A 20938-nucleotide genomic window follows, 5' to 3' on the forward strand; every position below is an offset into this window, starting at 1 on the left:
CTTTGGCGGACTTCAAATCGCCTTGCTCACGTTATGGGCACAAGCACCGTTTTCCAGCCGCGTCTCCATCGCTGCCGCAGTTCTCGGCGTTATAGATGCCTTCGCTCTCACTCTCCTCAGCCATGCAGAGCATCTCCGATCCATTCGACCATCAACCACCATCTGCGTCTATCTTGCCTTCTCGCTCGTCTTCGATGCCGTGCAATGCCGCATATTATGGCTGCTCCCTGGCTTGCGCAACTTAGCTAGTGTCTTCAGTGCAGCGCTGGCAGTGAAGTTGACAATGTTTCTTCTAGAAGTACAAGGCAAACGCCGATTCCTCCTTGCTGCTCTGCGCCACTTGAGCCCGGAAGCCACGAGCGGCATCATCGCCCGCGGTTTCTTCTGGTGGCTCAATAGTCTGCTAGTGAAAGGCTTCAAAGCGACCTTATCTCCGTCGACACTTTACGATATTGATGATGATATGCGGTCTGAATACCTGCTGCAGAACCTCGACAATGCATGGAATCAACGAAGAGAACATGGCAAGCGGGCAATGTTACGCTCGATTTTCAGCACGACAAAGATGGCTTTGTTGGCCACGACGGTAAACAGACTCGTCCTGATTGGATTCAAATTTTCACAACCGTTTCTCATCAACCGAATCATCAAATACGTCGACGGCGACCGAGGACCTGACTCTAAGTCTGTTGGTTACGGGTTGATTGCTGCAACAAGTTTGGTCTACCTGGGCAACGCGGGGAGTTGCAATAATGGTGCTTGGTTGTGGTTCTCTCCACTAACAGACCTTGTGTTAGTTGTCGACGGGTTTCTACCAACATAAGCTCTTCCGTTACATCGCGATGATCCGTGGGTCTCTGGTTTCTCTCATCATGTCCAATAACCTCGAGCTAGACATGACAAAGGCCAGCGATCCGTCTGCCCCCTTAACCTTGGTCAGCACCGACGTGAGAACCATCTGCAAGTCATTTGAAATGATCCATAAGGTATGGGCAAACCCCATCGAAATCGGCCTTGCCATCTGGCTACTTCAGCAACAACTTGGCCTTGGAAGTGTGGGACCAGGTGTAACCATCATTGGTAAGCCAATGCTGTCGAGATTGAACCAAAACACAATGCACTATTGATCTAACTGGGACTTTACCAGCTTGCACCATTGGTATGGCGAGGCTATCGAAACTGATGCCTCGAGCTTCGAAGATTTGGAACGAAGAGGTCCAAAAGCGTATCACTGTCACTTCGGAGGTGCTTGGTGAGATCAAAGAAACAAAGATGTTGGAAATGGTGGACTTCCTTCAGCATGCAATCCAAGATCTCAGAATTGCAGAGCTGCGCAGAGCGAAACAGTATCGCCGGCTCATCACTTATATGAATATGTTAGGTGGGATTAAGCCCCCGTTCAGTGGCTGTACACCATAAGCTGATATTCAATATCCAGGCAATGCGCCGCCAATGGTTGGTCCTGTTATTACTTTTGGCCTTGCCATACTTGCGCAAAAGATCAATGCCGGGCTATCGCTCTCTATCGCCACGGTATTCACATCGCTTTCCATTATCGACCTGATTGCTGGGCCTCTTGCGCAACTCATCACCTCGGTACCGAGTTTGGTGGCATCTTTAGGAAGTTTCGAGAGGATCCAAGTCTTCCTCGAACAGGGTAGGCCATCAACGGTCACGAGTCCTGATTACCTTGAAGCTGCAAACCACTCTGACCGTGGCTATGTCGAAACTGATAATGGCATAGAGATGCAGAAAGTGCCGCCGAAAACCTCGTCCGAGCAGAGAGAAATCGCGATAGTTCAGGACGGCTCGTTTAGCCTCAAGATTGACAAGGAGCCCACTCTACGCGACATCAACCTTCGAATCGCCCCCTCATCTATGACCATCGTGATTGGTAGGATCGGCTCGGGAAAGACCACCCTCCTTCGAGGTTTACTAGGCGAACTACCAACCACTGGTTCGGTCAAGGCTCTTGAAAGCCCTGTAGCGTATTGTGCCCAAACAACCTGGCTTACGACTGCAACTGTGAAGAAAAACATTCTGGGCGAAACACCTCCCGACGAGGATTGGTACGAAAGAGTTATAAATGCTTGCGCTCTTGTGCCCGACTTCTCCCAGCTAGCAAACGGAGATCACACAGTAGTAGGAAGCAAAGGCCAGTCACTGAGCGGGGGTCAAAAGCAACGTGTTGTAAGTTGTTTTCCTTGACTTTACTAACAGTCGTTCAAAATCGCTCACTAACTTTACCAGGCTCTAGCACGAGCAGTATTCTCTAGGAAGCATGTTCTTGTTGTTGATGACGCGTTGAGCGGGCTTGATAACTCCACCCAGACTCACATCTGGGACTGTCTTTTCAGCCCACGAGGCCTTGTTCGCCAATATGGAGCAACCGTAATCCTGACCACACACTCACGTAAGTAGAAATACAGACGCACACGGCAAAGTTCCATATGCCAGGCTGTTGGCTCATACCAACCACAGTGAAGTACCTCAAATTTGCGGACAAGATCGTCATCTTGGGCGATAACGGGCAGATTGCTAGCCAAGGCAATTTTGACACTATTCGGGAAAGCGCTTACCTTCAAAGTCTTTCTTTCGAGTATACGCAGCCCAAAGATAAGAAGGACTTTCATACTATCCCAGTCGCAAAATCTCGGCAACAAAGTCAGCCACAGAGCAAAGGGGTCGTGTCTGAATCCGAGCAGGACCTCTTGAGAAAGGCGGGTGACACAACGCTCTACTGGTACTACCTGAAGTCCATCGGTTGGCTGTATGGCTCTGCTGGTGCAATAACCTTGATTTTCGACTGCTTTTTCAGAGTCTTCCCTCGTAAGTTTCTCTTCAAATACTTCTACTGACCATGGTCGCTGATCTACCTTATGCCAGAAATCTGGCTCAAGTCCTGGACGGAAAAAGACGCAAGAACCGGCTCATCAGACGCAGGCTTCTACTTCGGAGCCTACTCTGCGATTTCCGTTGTGGGGTTGTTCGTCGTTGCAGTCAATATCTGGTTCGTATCCGAATGATGCTTCTGCAAACTTTTTACTCAGAGTCTGCATGTGCTAACGGAAGCTTGCAGGATCATGTTTGTTTTGAACGTACCCAAGTCTTCTCAAAGCCTGCACTGGACACTTCTGCAGTCTGTCATGAGGTGGGTTGCACTTCGCTGGCCTGCGATATATATCATTACATGTACTTACCAAGTTACAGAGCACCATTGTCATTCTTTGGATCAACAGACACTGGAGACTTGATCAACAGGTAGTTATATCAGAGTCAGAGGTCTTAAGGCGTAGATGCCTAACATTTTACAGATTCAGTCAAGACCTAACGCATATTGACCGAGATCTTCCTTCAGCGTTGTTCATGACTTCAATAGGTGTGTGATTCGTCTTACGTACTAGACAAAACACCAAGCTAATCCATCTCAGCCGTTCTTGATTGCTTGGCAGGAGCCGTTCTGATTGTTATCGGTGCCAAATATCTAGCAGCTGCCATCCCGTTCGCTTTGATCGCCCTCTACTGCCTGCAGGCTTTCTATCTGAGAACGTCTCGTCAGATGCGATTCCTCGATCTCCAAGCACAAGCTCCTCTTCTGACAAAGTTGATCGAGACCATCGATGGCATGTCAACTATTCCTGCCTTCCGAGACACTTCGCTTGATCTCTTAGATCAGTCCCAACGGCCGTACTATCTGATGTTCTGCATCCAACGATGGCTCACTTCGGTTCTCGACATTCTTGTCGGTGCCATTGCAGTTTTGCTGGTTTCAATGGCCATGATGATACCGGATGCGACTAGCACTGGAGCAATTGCCATTGCGCTCTACAACGTGCTCAACTTCAATCAATCTCTAGCTACTCTGATTACCTCCTGGACAGAGCTCGAAACATCGTTGGGTGCCATATCTCGCTTGAGAACCTTCGTATCTCGAACACCAATCGAACCGACGCCTGTCGCTGGAGAGCATGATAATATTCCGCGTCAATGGCCCTCCCAGGGTCAGGTCGAGATACAGAACGTCACAGTATCTTACTCCGAGGAGACGAGGCCAGTACTCAAGGGCGTCTCGCTTTCGATCGAGCCGGGAGAGAAAGTTGCGATATGTGGTCGCACAGGCAGTGGCAAATCGACTCTCACTCTCGCTATTTTCAAACTTCTTGGCCTTGATGCAGGCAGGATCTTAATCGACGGCGTTGACATATGCAGTGTCCCTAAAGACGTGCTCCGTCGATCTCTTATCGCCATCCCACAGGAGCCACTTCTCTTCCCCGGAAGCCTGCGCACAAATCTCTTTCCCTTCAGTGACGTCTTGAGCGCGGATGAGGTGCCGTCCGACGCTGACCTCATAGATGCTCTGACCAGGTTTCACTGTGGTCAGCCATCTTCTTGAGTGGGGGGCTCAACACGGATGTCTCCAACTTACCACTATCCAAGGGCCAAAAGCAGCTGCTTTGTCTGGCCCGGGCCATAGTCAGGAAGAATTCTAGCAGGGTCCTGGTCCTCGACGAGGCTACTAGTGCCGTCGACCAAGAGACCGAAGACAAGATGGCTAGGATCATCGAGAGCGAGTTCGCTGATCACACTATCATATCTGTGATCCATCGTCCTCAGGCCCTTCGTGGCATTGACAAGATTGTTACCTTGCAAGATGGCAGAGTCGCCAGCATCGGGACTGCAGAGCACTAGTGAAGATGTACGCTTTGGCATGCGGGAAATCTGATTTTCTTTACACAACAGTCATTTGAAGGCTCCATTGATGTGGAAGATGTACGTAGACAATTTAATTTGTAAACGTATCAAGTCTGGTTCAACTACACGGCTCCCCACCTTTGTCCTGGCTGACAACCACCCCGGACGATCAGCTTGCGTCTTTCACCCAGTGGGCTTCTGACTTTGATAACCCTGTAATTGCTGTTATTCCCACAGCGGAACGCCTTGACATTGCATGCTCGGCAAGCTCCGCCAGATGTCCACCGGCCCTGTGATGCCCTGAAGGCTTTCGCATTGACCTTTTTGATGATGAACCAGGGTATGTACATGAAAAAAGATCTTCAACGGCAATAGCTGGTCCATGGGTACGGGTCTGCCGATTCCGCCAAACTTCCCCGATAATTATAACCTGATGAAAATGAGTCGAATAGCTTCTTCACATATTCATAAAAAGCACCTTCCATGTTTCTCCCTTTCAGTCCATGTGCCTTGCCAAAAATTCAATTCCCACGTCCCGGCATGTCTACACCCATTGTCGATACCGTGCTCTGTGATTTCCTGAGCCTCACTGCTTCGGGCTGTATTCCACAGTGATTGTCTTTGTTTGGACAATGTTGTTTCCTCGCATGATAGCCTTTTCTGATGAATCATCCTCTGTTGGATCATTCTCGCTATTGCCAGTGGCGATAGTCACTGGCTTGTTAGGTCCCATGCTAGCCATCACAAATGCTTCGCCGTTGTTATCTCGATCAAACTGCGAGTATTCGGCTCGATTTCGCGTTCCATTTGTTCCACCAATAGTCATTCGCGACATGGGTTTGCTCCCAGTACCACCGACAGTCTTTCCCTTGCCATATGTGCTTTCGCCGATAATCTTAGGTGCGACATGTCGGAAGAATTTGCGTAGGGTCGGGAGAGAGGCGCAAATAACGACCAGATTGGCTTCAACGATACTGAGGAACGAATTTGTTAGGAAACCTACATACAAATAACAACGACAGGATCGAAGCAGACCGGTGTTTACTTACATCCACAAGCTAGCCCATGAGATGACCCAGCTTTGGTCCATGCTCGTAAGCATGGCTGGGAGAAGAGAAACGCGAACAATCGATGTGACAACTGTACTACAGGCTTTGTTAGCTTCACCGGGATCTTTCTACGTATACCATGTATCTTGTTTGAGGATATCGGCAGCGTCGACTTACAGTGACCCGACTGCGAAAATGAAGAATAAGCCAATCTTTTGTCGACGTGGAATCTGTAGCTTCACAACGATTGGTAGCGGGAGGGCGAAGAGTATCAAGTCCGAGATGATGTTTGCCGCAGCGGTCGCAATGTATAACGATGGTCGGTTGATGCATGTGCCTTCCGTGATGGTCACATCCCAGCTCATCGCGATTGGGTCACAGGCAAAGACGAGGGCAATGAAGATACCGATGCTGTAACCGGCAATGATTGCAAGAGAAATCCACACGGCTCTTTTGAACCATCTTTGGGGGGATAGTCGGAAGTAGAAGATCAGGAGAGAGACTTTGGCAAAACTTCCGCAGAGGGTGTAGATGGCGGCCGCGAGAAAGACATCCTGTGTTGACAAATGCGTTAGTAAGTCGGGCTCTCGGAACAACATGCCAGCCCTCAAGGATGAAATAGACAAATAGAATAGTTTTTTTCCACTTACTATCATGTAGATGTTATACTTTTCGATGGATATTTCCCATCCGTGGACACCTCCCGACCCATATGCGAACATATCTACCAAGGGCTTGTTAGCAACAGATTGGCCGACCATATAAGCTTGACAGATTTACTCACGAACGCACAATCCAATCGTTGCGATGGAGGTGAACTATGTTGCAGTCAGTAAGGCTGGTTCCCACAAGTTGATCAAGCTTGTTGGCGTTGGGTGGATAAGCTTGAGGCTGCATGTTGCCGCAAGTCACGACCCGGTGTCCGAGGCATTCATGTTGTAGGTATTCGTGTTGGGGGTATTCATATTGGAACTAACCCAAGCCAAAAGAAGAAAGACTGCCAAGACTAAATGTTAGTTCACTCAGCTTTTCAAGTTGACGTCGAAGAAAAAGTCAAGGGCAGGTTGTGATGGAGGATAATGGGGTAAAAGACACTTGACATGCTGTCTGATGGGCGTTCTTACCATCGTCCCACTGCAGCCGACCGATCAAGAAGGCTTTCGTGTACAGCCTTTGCGCCATGAGCAAGACACTGAGAAGGGTGCCGAATCCAGCTACATAGTAAGCTTCGGGTACAGCCTGTCGCTGGGGATCATCGAAGTTGACCACATAGCCTTCAGGAGCCGAAAGAACAGTGATCACGCCGTTCACCACTGGCATGGCTGGGATGCTAGGAGTCGGATGGTCAAACTGCTGATTTCGTGCTGATGTTTGCGGTAAAATGGGTCACAGGATAAACTCGATCAAATGACAAGAACACAATACCAAAGGTATGTGGGTGGCCAGTGGCTTAAAGCAGATTACATCCTTGGGGCGGATGGTATTTTCGGACACCATGGTCGCTATGTACCAAGCGATATGAGAGTGACTATGGAAGCGTCAGTCTTAGCATGTATCACTCTCGACTACTTGACACCGGCTCTCTTTCATATTATATTCAGAGTGTGATTCGCAAGCATATACAAGTTTATGTTAGAACTGCGAGCTTTGAAGGGTAGAGGAAGCGAGCCCACATATCCGCCCCCCATGCAGCTTGATGCAGAAGGCCCTGCTCCAGTTCCACCGTCCTGCAGTCACAAAATTTCTCTTAAAACCAACGCCGCAAAACCCTGGGCTAGCGGTCGGCCAAGATATTTCTGCGCGATATCACTTCATCTGGCATTCTAGCCCGAAGAACGGCACGTAATCGTCGATATAACAACTTCTTGTCTGTCGCTCCACAAGCTCGGTCACAGGGATGAGCTGTGTTGGAACTAGGATGTCGTGAAGTTGAGACAAATCCTCCATCGTCTCTCTTAGCGAAATGCATGAGAAATTTCCAGTAGCCGCGTGGCGGCATCGACGGCTAGGTCGTTCGATGGTCCCAATCCACGCATGAAATGCGCCTCACACCTGCAGTCGTCGGCTCCGAGAGGCTGCATATCAATCTAAAAAGTGTTGGGGTCCGTTGCAGAAGTTCCGCAAACATAAATTTCTCAGGGATTGGGGCTCCAATCGAACCGCTTTCCGTATCACGATGAAGAAGAAAGATGTGGCAAAGCCAAGTTCGATCATTACTTCCTTCGTAAGGTCGCTGTGTATGAGGTGATGTAAGCCGTTGGAAACTCCGTAATACAAGGTTGCTTTAGTCGTACGAATGGAGAACACCGATCGTACTCTATTCTAGCGTACCTTCCGTGGGTACCTTACACTGTATCTCAAAGCATCCGTACCGTCGATGAACTACCTCGGATGATGGCGCCGGGCGGGGGCTAAATCGTTCGATGAGGCCTGATCCCCGAGATCGTCCCAATCCGTTGACGCGTGGGGCAGTAAGCTTTTTCATCTGGTCCTGACTGAGGCGATGTTGGTTGACCGTTGTCGTCGGCGCGATGCTTGTAAGTTGCCAGGGTTTTCAGAAGGATGAGCTTACGCGGAGTGCGCGGAATCGTAACCCCAGTGCCCGGTAACAAGTCAATCTCTTCCCCGATGGCAACGTCCAGGATCTTGGGTGGGACGACGGAGCTTCGGTGACTAGGATAATATTCGGTTACTTCCAACGACATCGACTGGAGTAACGTTGTGAAAAGACACCAGATGAAAAAAAGAGCAGCAGGGGTTAAAATCGCACCACGATCTTCGGTGCTGCTAGACAGGGGAAAGAAGCATGTCTGCCAAGTCTCCAACGCAAGAATTGAAGGAAACTTTACCGATACTACCCACCCATGCCAGGAAAGAAGACTGGACCGATAAACAACAAATCGATGACAACTGGACGGTGCCAGCCGTTATGAGGGGGCATTTTGGTCTAATGCATCACAAAAGTAATGTCCCACCTTCAACCCAATTCTGAGTTCGTCCAGGCCCTCCCAAGGATCAATATTCCTTTTCGGGTTCCTGATCCACCGTGCTGGATTGCAGCTCTGAAGCCGCTTCAGAACAGGGTAATATAAGGACAAGCTGAGGGCTCGTCGTAGAAAGTCTGCCTCCATGTTCACACCTATCAGTGCAATCTACTCCCATCGGTCTTTTCCCTAAGTCAAGCCTTGGCTTCGGTGTTCGGTCTTGCCACCTCCAGTCTCTCCGTGTCCGCCCTAACCGACCTTGCCAACCTTGCTTTTTGCTCAGTTGACATGATGAAGCCAACTGTAATGGCGTTGAGTACTGCGGCGTTCTTTGACATTGCCTCGGCTGCGACTTGCTACTCGCAGTCAACAGCATGCGTGAGTTTACCTACACGTTTCTAATGCAAATTGTTGGTGCATGTAACTGACTTCGATAACAGTGTTCGAAGCTGAACAAGGCCCCGGGGCTGGCAGGCAAGATCTACTTCCCTAACTCAACGGAGTATGTAGAACGTATGGACTCGTACTGGTCCATCACAGCCGCCCTGGACCCTTGGTGCGTCGCACAACCCTCAACAGCCGAGGATGTGTCGACCATCATCACCACCCTTGCTGCCTCTAACTGCACATTCGGCGTTCGCGGTGGTGGCCACGGCTCCTTTGCTGGATCCAACAGTGTCAACGACGGTGTCACCATCGACTTTGGCAACTTCAACAGCACTACCTACAACCCCGATACCAAGATCGCCTCCATTGGACCCGGCGGTCACTGGCAAACTGTCTACGACACTCTTGCCCCTTATGGCGTCGTCGTCACTGGCGGTCGCGCTGGTACTGTCGGAACTGGTGGCTTCATCCTCGGCGGCGGTAACTCCTTCCACTCGGCGTCTCACGGTTTTGCCTGCGACCAAGTTGCCAACTTTGAGGTGGTCCTTGCTGACGGATCCATCGTTAATGCCAATGCCACTTCCAACCCCGATCTGTGGCAAGGTCTGAAGGGAACTGGCGCCAACATCGGTCTCGTCACTCGATTCGATATGTACGCCATTGACTTCCCCGACCCAACAAAGCCAGTAGTCTGGGGAGGCAACCTCATCTACGACCTGGAGTCTGGTCCCAAAGTCATTGACGCTCTCGTTGAATTCACGGAGAACGTCCACAAGGACGAGAACAGCTCTTCCATCGTCTACTGGGCGTACCTCCCCCAACTCGGCGGTATGATCCTCAACGCCGCCATCGAGAACACCTTGGCTGAGGTTGCGCCTCCTGCTTTTGATGCCTACTACGCAGCCGGCAACATCACCCAGGACACCACTAAGGTCGACTTGATCTCCATCGTCGCGAACGAACTCGGATCCGGCCAACCCGCCGGCTTCCGCAACGCCTGGTTCACGCTTGCCTTCGACAACGACGCCCGAGTCATGAACTACGCCGTCGAGAAGTTCTACACTCTGAACGCGGATCTCGAGAAGGCCGTCGGTGCCGACTCTGGCTTCAACACCCTTTGCATGTTCCAGCCCATCACCAAGTCCATCGTCGACAAGGGCATCGCCATGGGTGGTAACAGCATGGGTCTGGACCACTACATCACCCGTGGCAACGGCATCATGTTCCTCATTACTTTTGCCGTCAACGGCGCTGAGAATGAGACCATTTCTTTCCCGTATATCCAAGCTTACACGGAGGACGTCGAGGCCTATGCCGCGTCTCTAGACTTGAACTGGGGCTGGATCTTCCTCAACTATGCTCACAAGGTGCAGGATGTCATCTCGTCGTATGGCGAAGCTTCCATTGAGAGGTTGAGGGCCGCTTCTGCCAAGTACGATCCCACTGGCGTTTTCCAAAACCTGCGTCACTCAGGCTTCAAGATTCCCTTCTAGACATCAAGTGTGACAGTTGGCAGTTGGCGAGAGGCGACATTAGATATCATCAATCTACCCTAATGAACGATATTATCATCAAATAGAAGTGTAATGCTAAACAACACAAGTTCATTCCTTTTTGACCGCTTGTGTTTTGTGTTCAATCTGAATGATCAGATCACTAATTATCACATGGTGTTAATGGCGATTCTGAAGAGGCTGGGTATCGAAGGAAATCGAATAAAGCGCTGGGAAGTAAATATAACTTGAGAACCGCGAGAAGGAACGCTACGTTCGCTATGTACTCTATGCAGAAAGCAACCTCTATCAAGCAAAATCCACGCTGTAATAGGACTCAACCATCAACATGAGCAGCCACCGCTCAAGGCCATACACGGCAGCCAAGCGCAAAACTCCCAACAAGGTCCTCCATCACCAGCCATACCAGTACAACACCAGCAAGTAGCGCAACAGCAATCTGGGCCTAGACTGCCACCCGCATTGGCACCGCTCCTCATGGGATCCATCGCTTTCCCCGCCTCATACGCGCCGTACACGATTCCAGCTCCGGCTCCCGCGGCAGCAACACCCCATAGTCCGTTCTGCATCGAGTTCTGGAACCCCTTGACGGCCTTGTCCGGTGTGATTTCGCTGAGTCTGTGAGTCGGTGTCTCGAGACTTTCTGCGAAGCAGTCGTAGTCAAGCGCACATCCCTCGGGCTTCTTGATGATGCTGCCGAACTTCTTGAGTAGTTCCCGGCAGTCATCGTATCCGAGATCCTCGGCTGCGATGGATGAGCGCGCGGCAGCCCACTCGGTGTTTACTTCGTCTTTCGTCAAGGTCGTCCAGCCGATCTGACAAACGGTGTAGTCGCGAGTGTGATAGCCCTTAGCCGGTGTTGAAAGCTTCAGTGCCCTGGGCTTGTTCATCTCCTCCTTCAGAGACCATGAGACCACTCGTGCCTCATACACTCTTGGAGGCCCAAACGAACTAGTCTTTTCGCTCTCCGGCAACTTGTCCTTTGGTACATTGCCATTTGATAGGCGGAGCTCGTACTTCAGGCCGTGCGTGATGATGGCCCAGTGTAGAAGACACCCGTCGTCAACACGGCGAGAGTACCATACTTGTTCGCCCTTGGATGTGTCCTGCCCCTGCTTGCCACGCAGGTTCACTTCCTCTTGTAACCTTTTCTTCTCTATCCTTGTTGCTCTTTTGACAGCGTCTATTCAAGGGATATCTTCATGTTATACTCCATAAAATAAGCATGGGATCCTGGTTATCAATGCTTCAATGAAGCCGCTGACGGCATGAGCTGCAGCGTTGCGGCGCTGCGGCGCATGCCCTACCATCGCTGCACGGCCTTGCGCGGACTGCGCCGCAGATAGCTGCCAAGTTTTCCCCATCTCATAGGGCAGATCGCACTCACGCATTCTCGGATTGACCAATGTCAACTAGCCATCATTAGATCTCTTGCAAAAGATCTTTTGTGTCTTTCGTTACTACTAATAGGGAGGCGCAACCGCCTGGATGAACGACGAAAATGACATCACCCACCAGTTGCGGGAAGATCTTCCCTGCATCGCCTCTCCTAAGCTTTCGGGCGGTAAATGTAGGGCTGTCTAATACCGGTGCCTACCTTATTACATCAGACGGCCAATCACCAAGATCTACACAAAGCTAATCGATGGGTGTCTGATATGCGCACCTTGGGAGACGTCAAAGTGAGCTTCGCGTGGCATTCGGCGGAGGGTATGAGCCATGTTCAGTGCGCGTTCATTCCGCCTTCTTCGTGGAAAACTTGTTCCGTCCAGCCCTCATGATATCGATGCTCGCTGCGCGTAGTCACTTCGCTGTAGAAGGTGCCGAGTAGCCATGCAAGGGACGCGAAGTTGACGCGAGAAATATGGCTCACTTAAGGTAAGGGATGCAAGTTACCCAGCACCCCCAGGTACATAAGCAGCTAAGCTCGACAAGTGCTATCGAAATAGCTTCCTGTTGCCCTCTGATACGTGGGATGCCTCGCGTCCCGCCTCTCGATTCGCCACTTATAAACACTCAGCAAAGGTGCTTCCGAGAGCCCCCATGCAACCTTGGATCACTTAGATCTTTGGGCGTCCCTATGATTCAATAATCCGACCCTACTTCCATTGTATCCGCCTATAAACAATCTCGAAATAGAGTTGGAGAAAGATTGGAGACGGATGCCGTGACGCCATCTAGCAGTTGATGAGATACTCAGTCTCCCACGAAATCTCCGAGCAAAGCCACAAGTGTCGCAATCAACACACCGAGCTCAGCTTCCAACGCTCCGACTCACCATTCCTCGAAGTCATTTTGGTTTCTTCCTATATTAAAACGAGCGTTGGGAACGGTGTCATATCTGGGGCTGCAGCCTCATGCAGCTCTTGCCGAAAATCGTGGCATGCAGCTGTGACCTGCAGGTAAGATCGTCATTATCCGACCGAGTCTCCACATTCAAACAATGGCAACATGGCCGAGTGGTCCAAGGCGATAGACTTGAATTGTTCATGATTCAGACATCTATTATCTTCGGATGCGCAGGTTCGAACCCTGCTGTTGTCGCAAATGTTTTTGAAATCGAGCGGGATTTCATGAACTTTTTTGCGTTGATTTGCCACAAATGCTGATGCGCGGTAAAGTTTGACTGCCTACCGTCGTGGCCATGGCTTGGCATATCTAGCTACCTTGAGCAACTTCGCGGGTAGGAAGTGTGGATACAAGGTACATGCGGCACGTCAATGGAGCACGAAAGGAGCAATCTTCATCGACTAAACTTTTTAACTTGCGCTATTATTCTAGAACCTTAAGCCATTGATGAAATGTTGACAGGGCCGAATACTATGACTTCGACAAATATGTACGAAGCAATTGACAAGACGTGATAGTACTAGGTAGATGCGTATAGAGTAGCAAGCGTGAATGAAACCTGACCTGACCTGGCCCTCTTCCCAAAGCAGGAGTGCCCATAGCATTAAACATTAGAACCATGATCCAGAAAACCCCGCGCTCCCAAATTCGAGACCTTGACGGACGGAAATTTTGAGTTAGACCACAAAGTGTTCATGTGGCAAGTAGTCAGGAAAAGTCAGAAAACATACCACGATCAGCAGCCATCCGGCCGTTCAGAAAGGCACTGGTCCATGCAGTATGTGCCCACAATAACACCATACACCTTGCCAGAGACGTAGCTGCGAAAGTTGTCACGGCAGTTATCATAGACCATCTCCGCGGCAGGCAAAAGTTCCGCAACGGGCGTCGGCTTATCAATGAACGCAGTCCAGCTGACGCAGCACCGCGCTGTCTCGATCTCGAGACAGTAGTCCTGCGGGGTGCCGCGGACCATGTCGGTGGCCTTGTCCTTCTTGAGGACGTTGATGAGGTGCGAGCAGACGCCGGCCATGGCCTGGTGGCCCTTGTCGCAGACGAGCTCGTTCTCGCCGCACATGGCGGACGAGGGCTGCTCGACAACGGTGCCGTCCGGACCGGTTGGGGTGACGGTGATGTCGGTGTAGTTCTTTCGGCCCCAGGTGGAGAAGGTGCCGATTTCGTTGGTGTAGAGGTCGAGGACGATGCGTGTGGGGAACTCTTTCTCCATGGCGAAGATGGCGTCCGCGTTGGGGAGCAGGTGAGCTGGGAGAGCTCTCGCGACTTGCATATTGGCACTTAGCGCCGTGACCTCGGGGATAATCATCTTCACGTCGGTGTTCTATCGATGATCAGTTGTCTGTGTGTTGTGTAGGTTATACTTCATAGACTTGATATGCACCTACCTTGGAAAGCGAGGCTACCTGAACTTGCTTATGCGAAAAGGAATGTTGTGGAAGAGGGAAAGAAGAGGTGTGAGGGGCAGTCCATCTGTCGTGGCATTTATACAAGCAGTGGAAGAGAGAGGTTGTAACCTTTGTGAGTGCTGACTGGAAGACCCTCAGAAGCGAGAAAAGCAGTAGCGGAATGAGAGGCCGTGGGGTTTTAGCCCTCAAACTAAAAGAGTGCCAGAGATCAGTATCGCGAGTGTAGGAAAGACAGGACGCCGTCAAGGTCGCGGTTCTCGTTGAAGCATATCGACGAACAACCACCCTGCTAGAAAGAAAATGGACTCTCCGCGGACCGGGGAATTGAGTTCTTTTCTAGACAGGCTGCGATGTCCCTCATGGTCTCTGGGGCCTAATTATCAAGGCAACGAAGTAGCTGTCATGAAGTGTTATGCCGCAGTTGAGCATCCGTAAAGGTAATACTGGGGCAGGAAACTAATATTGCTAGTGGCTGCATTTTCTGCATCGTACACGAAACTTAAGGGGCACTCACCGTAAAGGTATCCGTCTTCGTACGTCTCTCTCCTCAGAAGACAATGCTACGTGTAGTTTTCCACAACCTGCCGGTGTATTACTCACAATGTGTTGCTTCGTCCTGGCAGGTCACCTGCAGGCTCTTCACGCCCCTCTGGGAGATGTAAGGTTACGCTGTCAAGGTCCAGACTAATAAGTCGGCCGAGAGACTAGAAACTTAAAAGAGAGTAGAGGTGAGGAAGCACACCATAGAGGTTGATCGACAACGAGAAGGTAGGCCAGCACACACAAGCACTAATGATCAAAAGGTCACCGAGATATCGGGGCAAAGGAACAAGCTTCGAAGTCTTGACAAACTTGATTTCACCCGTGGGCCCTTCTGTGCCCAGAGTGGGATTCTCCCTATTCATCCACCAACGCCGTTCGCCCAACGTGGGAAGCCACGGATAAACCACATCAATCAATCTACTTTTTGCCCACCGTCCAAGGCGCACTTCCAAGTCCCAGACCGAATGATGATCAAGATTCTACGCCAACCACCCTCGAATAGCGCCAACATGACCCTCCTATCCAGGGAGACAGACAACAGTTTAAAAGGACCATGATACAAGGCGAGGACACATGGCCCCTTTAGTACTACAAGCCGCAGCAAATTCGTGAATGACAGAGGGGTATCGCAACTGCAGACCAATGACCGACCAACTAGCAAAGCAAACAACAGGATTGGTTCACACGCAGAACGGTCACGAACAAGTCAACAACGTGGCGAAAAAGCAAACTAAAAGCTAGGAAATCTCTGTTGGGGGAGTCCCGTGTGGAAGTAAGACGAATAGAAGGGGCAATCAAGTCGCAGAACCATCCGAACCCGACGCCCAAGACAAGCCCAGATGTCCAGAGAGATAACTAAGGCCGCAAAGCATGCAATCGTCGTTCTCGTGATGTCTCACAATCGTATCCGCTATCCGTATGCCTAACATCAAACAAGTCCAAAGAAATGTGTCATTCGCCCAGGTATCCATCGTGCAGCGTTAAGAGTCCAAGGCGGCGGCAGCGAACGAAGAACGATGAGACAAGCTCGAGAAAGGGTGAAGCAATAAGACAGTTGAGAGCGCAACTATCGATTTTCCTCAGGTGCTCAACTTGAGCCCAAGGGCAAGGGGGCCGTCCAGGAGGCCCTTAAGACCTTCGATCTACTACAAAGGATGTTAGCCCAGGTGTGTTCTGACACATGACCCATGGATGCTTACCTGAGGAGGGGCACCAGGAGGGCCCTGAGGTCCCGGAGGGCCATGAGGACCCGGAGCACCGAAGTGAGCGGGTCCGTAGGCGCCAGGGCCGGGAGCCGGAGCGAAGTAATGAGGTGGGGGAGGGGCAGGACGGTAGGGGGTACCAACACCAGAGTTGTTTTGGCTGCGGCCCCAGCTCAGACGGACACGGGAGTTTCCAATAGGGTATCCCTGCATCTGGTTGATGGCCATTTCGGCAGCGTGGCGGTGGACGAACTGGACAAAGCCGCAGCCCTTTCCAGGAGGGATCTTGACGTAGGTAATCTCGCCGAATCCTTGGAAGAAGCTTCGGAGCTCATCCTCGGTAACGTAGCCAGACAGGCCACCAACGAAGACGGTCGTGTTGTTGGGGTCGGTGAACTGGTTCATCTGCTGACCAGGAGGGTTGTAGGGAGCTCCGTAAGCATTGCCGTACTGGGCAGGCGAGGGAACGCCGTAGAATCCCTGCTGGTGAGGAGGCAGGCCGGGGGCCATCATCTGGTTACCAGGGTGCTGTTGGTAAGGGCCACCGTGGTTGCTTCTGCTTTGATTAGTCTCATAGACTCAAACTTGCAAGGTGTGCCGACTCACCTGTTCTTGGGGGTAGCGGTGGAGATACGCATAGGGCGGTTGCCGCAGTAAACTCCCTGCATCTCCACAAGAGCACGCTGCTGGTCCTGCTCGTCGGTGAAGCGGACAAATCCGTAGCCACGCGACTGTCCCGACATGGCATCGGTCATGATCTTAGCAGACTTGCAGGAGGGGAATCGCGCCTGGAAGAGAGACACGAGAACGTATTCGTTGACCTCAGGGCCAAGGTCGCCAACGAAGATCGAGTACTCGGGACCACGATCGTCGCGACGGTCGTTGATGCCGCCACCGGAAGCCCAGTTGAGCTTGAAGGCACGGTTGGAGTTGGGAACGGGGGATCCGTTCAGGGTGAGGGCCTTGCTGGCAGCCTCGGACGAAGTGAACTCGACGAAGCAGTATCCGGCATTGCCCGAAGTCTTGTCACGGATGACCTTAACGTTGACGGGCTCTCCGGTGGCGGTCAAGAAGACACCCTTGATGAAGTTCTCATCCATCCAGGGCTCGAGCTCGCCCATCCTGTGCATGTCAGTCGAAGCCGCACAAGATATCAAGAATGTTCGCTCACCAGAGAGTGTTCTTATTCGCGTCTTGCTGGATAGGGGCTTGGCCGCCCGGGATCTCTCCGGAACCGTTGTTGCCGGGGAAGGGCATACCGCCCGAGACGGGGGTACCGAAGCCGTCACCATTAGCGTTGGGAGGGGGGGCACCGTTGCCCTGAGCGGGGTTGTAGGGGTTGATTCCGTCCATTTTGGTGTTGAGTAGTAGTGAGAAGTTCAGAACTGTAGCTGTCCGCTTTAAAAAAATGGTTGATGGTTTCGAGAATCGAATCAGAACGACCTGTATTCAGACGCAAAACCTGTACTCCGAAAGGAACTTGGTAAAAAGTCGATTCTCTCTGACGCCTGCACGCCCCGTTGTGAAAACGAAAAATCGAGATGTCGCGGGATGTTCGTGCAAAAATGCTGTAGCCGCCGACTCAAAGAACCGAGCAATGCTTCAAATTCGACTTTTAGGTCTGTTTCGCCGTGGCCAACGTGAACTTTGAACGGTTCGAGAAAAGGTCAGAGGAAGAATCCGAAATGATTGGACCTAGCGAGGGTTAGCTTTCAGATACACACAAGGTATCCCGTCAGCACGCCGTGGATAGTCGCAGTTGCAGTCGCAGTCACTCCGAAGTTGTTGATCCGATAGCTGTATCCAGAGGCATTATCATCGTGAGTGCGGGTCGAGATCCTAGCAAAGAGCGGCGTGCGTCCAATGTCGGGTGAATTCGTAGGGCGACAGGGACGTCCCAGACAATCTTTCGTAAACGGGTAGTTGAAGCCAGGTGTTTTGTAGAGAGCCTGCAAGCCCTTCAGTCGCAAACTCCCTTGCGATCGTAGTGTAGCAAGCCTAGGGGTATGTGGCTGTCGAAGAGCTGCAATTCGACGAAGGAAATAATCTGACCGTCTGCCTTTGGCAAGACATGTCATCTCCCCAGCTACCAAAGAAGGCCTTAGGTGACACAAGACTAGATGCTGCCATCTAGCTGGGTGCTATTTCCTGTCCTTGGTATGCAATCCCCTGCGGGTCCGGTCTTTGATCCTCTCCAGTATACTGCAGCATTTCCGCGAGGCATTGGACTTCAGGACGAAATGGCATACCCCATATGTCAAGACGCCATTGCAGAAGCTAGAAAGAAATCCGCTGTTCCTTTGCCAGAGACTGGAAGGAGCTGTGGGACGCGGCGCCGCAGGCAAGGTAAGACGAGACTTGCGGACTTTTCGGGTGCGGGGGTGAGCAAAGGCGTTGCTGTGGTTGCTGATGGTGCATATTTCGCTTCCTCGGGCGTCTGACGGTGACGACTCGTTGCAGGACACGTCGAGGCTGAATGGCTTCGGCATTTGGTTGTCGATCTTCAACCGCGATCCGGGATGATCCACGATGCATGGAGGGGTTCGATGATGCGCCCAGAACTGCAATCCCATTTTTTTCTCCGACCACCATCCTCCAGAGTTGCTCGGGCGGTCAATTCGAGGCGGGCGACGTCGAGGTCCTCAGCAGAGGATTGCCGAGGATGCCGAAGGCCGGATGGTCGGACACGAGTGTACGATTTGCGACAGTGGCTGCGGCTGCGGATGCGACTGCGAGAATGCGACGGAGAGGAGGGGAATATGGGCAGATAGAGAGGAGGACAGTGAGGTAGAGAGAGAGCATTGATTACTTACTTTTGGGCGCCAACAAAAAGACTCTTTTTCCGGATGACCAGGAAGAAACGTCGTGCGACTCGTAAGGAGGGTGAGTGAGGGTGGTGAGGAGGAAGAATTACAGAGTAATTTTCGTGTCGAGGGAGGAATTTGGGAATGGGGGGGTTAAACGACGTGGGAGGAACCGGACAAGGAAGTTGCGCGCAGAGAATTTTTTTTCGCAGCTGGTGAAGGCCGTGGATCTCGCTCTAGTCAGTGGTGACGTGAGGTGGACAAAAAACGCGGCAGCTGGAGCAGCACGGATTTCTTTTGCAACAACCAAGACAATCGCTGAAAAGGATGCTTCGATTTTTGAGCAAAACCTGCAGAGCAACGCAGAGGAGCAGAGCAGATCGCAGAGAGCAGACAGAGATACGACAGAAGAGGCAGAGAGAGGTGCAGCTCTAAAGAAAGAGGAAGAAGGAGAAATGGACGATGATGAGGGTAGAGGGGGGAGTGGGAAGAAGAAGGAACCAAGGGAAGGGAAGGAAAGTGGAAGGAAAAGGAAGAGCGCGAGACTGCGAGACCAGCGGCCAGCCAGAGAGAGACGCCAGACGCCAGACGGGGTAGGTACCTTCCTCACGCACTGGCGATGGAGGACGCAGGCGCAGGCGCAGGCTCAGGAGGTACCTAGAATGTGGATTTTGGGCGAGGAGGAAAGGGAAGGCGCGACCTGAACTCTAGGGATGAGGGGGTGTGCGAGGTGGAAGGAAAGCAGGCAGGTACCTTCCTGGTTATTGACTGAGGTGGTGTGTGCGTGTGTGCGCAAGAACCTAAGGTTGTGTGTGCGTGTGTGTGTGGGTGTGGAAGGAACCTTGGGCCCTTAGGGTGAGGGAAGGCAAGGTACCTTGAGGTAAGGTATTTAGGAGAGGGTGAGGGCAGGCACGGAACCTAGACGGTGTTTGGAGGTGTCTGCAGGTAGGTACCTTCCTTTTAACGTACTTGTCTACTTATTTTCTCAGTGACTGTTTCTTCCGTCTCTTTTTTACGTGTCTATGGCGCTGTTGCTGAGGACGGCAAGTGCTGTGCCCGATACCAAGGTAAGGTCAGGCAGCTAAGGTAGATAGAGGTATCGGTATGGATGTCTGTGTGCGAGTGCGTGCCTCCCCAGCTCTTCGGCGCAAGCAGAGCAAGGTACCTCTTAGCTTAGACTCTACTTTTCACAAGGTACCGGTGGGAGCAAGTACCTTTCCCAAAGGTAAGGGTGGAAGGTATGGAGTCGAGGTTGAGGTGCCTTGAAAGTTGAGGGCAGGCAGGTGGAGCAGCCGCAGGCGAGCCTGTTTCCTTACGTACCTGCCTCACCTTAAGCCGCACTTTACTACGTGTGTACTAGCCGGGTGCATCTCAGCAAGCAAGCGCACCGGGTCAATCCAAGTCAGCCGCAGCAAAGTCTCCAAATCGACGAAGCAGCAAAGGTGGACAAGGTCTCCATGGATGGAAGGGTTGGAGTGGGTCCGGTGTCGGTGCTGATGCCGTGCGTTGGAGCTGGGAGAGCCGTGGCTGCCACCAACAAGCTCTAATAGAACGCCGGCAACAGGCGGACTGGCATCGCGTTTCTCAGGTCAGGTACGTGCTTCAACGGAAACAGCACGAGGCGCCCTAACGTACTCTTTTTGTCTATTTGCCCAGATTTCCTTAGGTACCTTAGTTGGCTCCAGAACATTGGATATAAAGTACCTATCGATGACAATTCATGGTAAGTTCTCTCAGGGCCAGGTTGGCCTGGGGCACCCACCCCGTGACTCCGAGGCCAGATTAACGAATGAGAAATGGCGTCACGAAAAAGTGAGGAGCAGGGGGGGGGGGGGGGGGGGGGGCCGCCGGATTGGGGAGGGGGCTCTTTCCTTGACCCTGCAGCCAGGTGTCGCCTTATCCCCGATGCCTCACCTTACGTCCTAGGAGGAAGGAACCAACCTCAATATCACACTTTTACACGGCAGTCAATTATTCGATCCACCATCTG

The 20938-nt window shown here is 51.7% G+C and overlaps 7 protein-coding genes and 1 non-coding gene across 8 annotated transcripts; 4 read left to right on the top strand and 4 right to left on the bottom strand.

Annotated features, from left to right (window-relative positions):
• Positions 1-283: 283 nt before the first annotated feature.
• On the top strand, positions 284-4689 carry BDP81DRAFT_485581 (ABC transporter; the record flags this gene model as incomplete). Its single annotated transcript, XM_060595167.1, has 12 exons — positions 284-721; positions 798-1080; positions 1148-1381; positions 1439-2190; positions 2251-2413; positions 2482-2829; positions 2887-3010; positions 3080-3151; positions 3211-3261; positions 3315-3379; positions 3432-4327; positions 4366-4689. 12 exons carry the CDS (start codon positions 284-286, stop codon positions 4687-4689), a joined length of 3750 nt encoding a protein of 1249 aa, XP_060438221.1.
• A 589-nt stretch (positions 4690-5278) lies between these two features.
• Positions 5279-7078, bottom strand: BDP81DRAFT_386491 (uncharacterized protein; the record flags this gene model as incomplete). Its single annotated transcript, XM_060587009.1, has 7 exons — positions 6866-7078; positions 6719-6738; positions 6526-6559; positions 6392-6465; positions 5919-6295; positions 5742-5837; positions 5279-5666 (listed from the first exon to the last, which is right to left on the bottom strand). Exons 1-7 carry the CDS (start codon positions 7059-7061, stop codon positions 5279-5281), a joined length of 1185 nt encoding a protein of 394 aa, XP_060438222.1. The 5' UTR covers positions 7062-7078.
• Positions 7079-9031: 1953 nt separating this feature from the next.
• BDP81DRAFT_400390 (FAD binding domain-containing protein) lies at positions 9032-10605 on the top strand (the record flags this gene model as incomplete). Its single annotated transcript, XM_060588685.1, has 2 exons — positions 9032-9103; positions 9166-10605. 2 exons carry the CDS (start codon positions 9032-9034, stop codon positions 10603-10605), a joined length of 1512 nt encoding a protein of 503 aa, XP_060438223.1.
• A 414-nt stretch (positions 10606-11019) lies between these two features.
• BDP81DRAFT_400391 (uncharacterized protein) lies at positions 11020-12920 on the bottom strand (the record flags this gene model as incomplete). The annotated part of the gene is made up of 3 exons (XM_060588686.1): positions 11020-11071; positions 11134-11809; positions 12905-12920. 3 exons carry the CDS (start codon positions 12918-12920, stop codon positions 11020-11022), a joined length of 744 nt encoding a protein of 247 aa, XP_060438224.1.
• Positions 12921-13071: 151 nt separating this feature from the next.
• Positions 13072-13170, top strand: BDP81DRAFT_t365. The gene has a single exon. It is a non-coding gene; the product is annotated as a tRNA-Ser (tRNA).
• Positions 13171-13368: 198 nt separating this feature from the next.
• Positions 13369-14671, bottom strand: BDP81DRAFT_441697 (uncharacterized protein). Its single transcript, XM_060591616.1, has 3 exons — positions 14379-14671; positions 13707-14314; positions 13369-13630 (listed from the first exon to the last, which is right to left on the bottom strand). The coding sequence occupies exon 2, from the start codon at positions 14297-14299 to the stop codon at positions 13712-13714; it is 588 nt and encodes a 195-aa protein (XP_060438225.1). The 5' UTR covers positions 14300-14314; positions 14379-14671; the 3' UTR covers positions 13369-13630; positions 13707-13711.
• Positions 14672-15998: 1327 nt separating this feature from the next.
• On the bottom strand, positions 15999-17891 carry BDP81DRAFT_153392 (uncharacterized protein). Its single transcript, XM_060581927.1, has 4 exons — positions 17316-17891; positions 16751-17266; positions 16142-16700; positions 15999-16087 (listed from the first exon to the last, which is right to left on the bottom strand). Exons 1-4 carry the CDS (start codon positions 17495-17497, stop codon positions 16085-16087), a joined length of 1260 nt encoding a protein of 419 aa, XP_060438226.1. The 5' UTR covers positions 17498-17891; the 3' UTR covers positions 15999-16084.
• Positions 17892-18620: 729 nt separating this feature from the next.
• BDP81DRAFT_455447 (uncharacterized protein) lies at positions 18621-20495 on the top strand (the record flags this gene model as incomplete). Its single annotated transcript, XM_060593063.1, has 6 exons — positions 18621-18926; positions 19161-19541; positions 19842-19893; positions 19938-20015; positions 20143-20173; positions 20309-20495. The coding sequence occupies 6 exons, from the start codon at positions 18621-18623 to the stop codon at positions 20493-20495; spliced, it is 1035 nt and encodes a 344-aa protein (XP_060438227.1).
• Positions 20496-20938: the final 443 nt, after the last annotated feature.

Source organism: Colletotrichum phormii (assembly GCF_030913505.1).
Source record: "Colletotrichum phormii strain CBS 102054 chromosome Unknown BDP81scaffold_37, whole genome shotgun sequence".
In the NCBI taxonomy this organism is placed as follows: domain Eukaryota; kingdom Fungi; phylum Ascomycota; class Sordariomycetes; order Glomerellales; family Glomerellaceae; genus Colletotrichum; species Colletotrichum phormii.

Coding starts and splice junctions, on each gene's coding strand:
- BDP81DRAFT_153392 (XM_060581927.1), bottom strand. CDS start 17,497: ATGGACGGAATCAACCCCTACAACCCCGCTCAGGGCAACGGTGCCCCC. Junction 17,267..17,315: donor GCGAATAAGAACACTCTCTG/GTGAGCGAACAT, acceptor TGACATGCACAG/GATGGGCGAGCTCGAGCCCT. Junction 16,701..16,750: donor ACCGCTACCCCCAAGAACAG/GTGAGTCGGCAC, acceptor TAATCAAAGCAG/AAGCAACCACGGTGGCCCTT.
- BDP81DRAFT_441697 (XM_060591616.1), bottom strand. CDS start 14,299: ATGATTATCCCCGAGGTCACGGCGCTAAGTGCCAATATGCAAGTCGCG.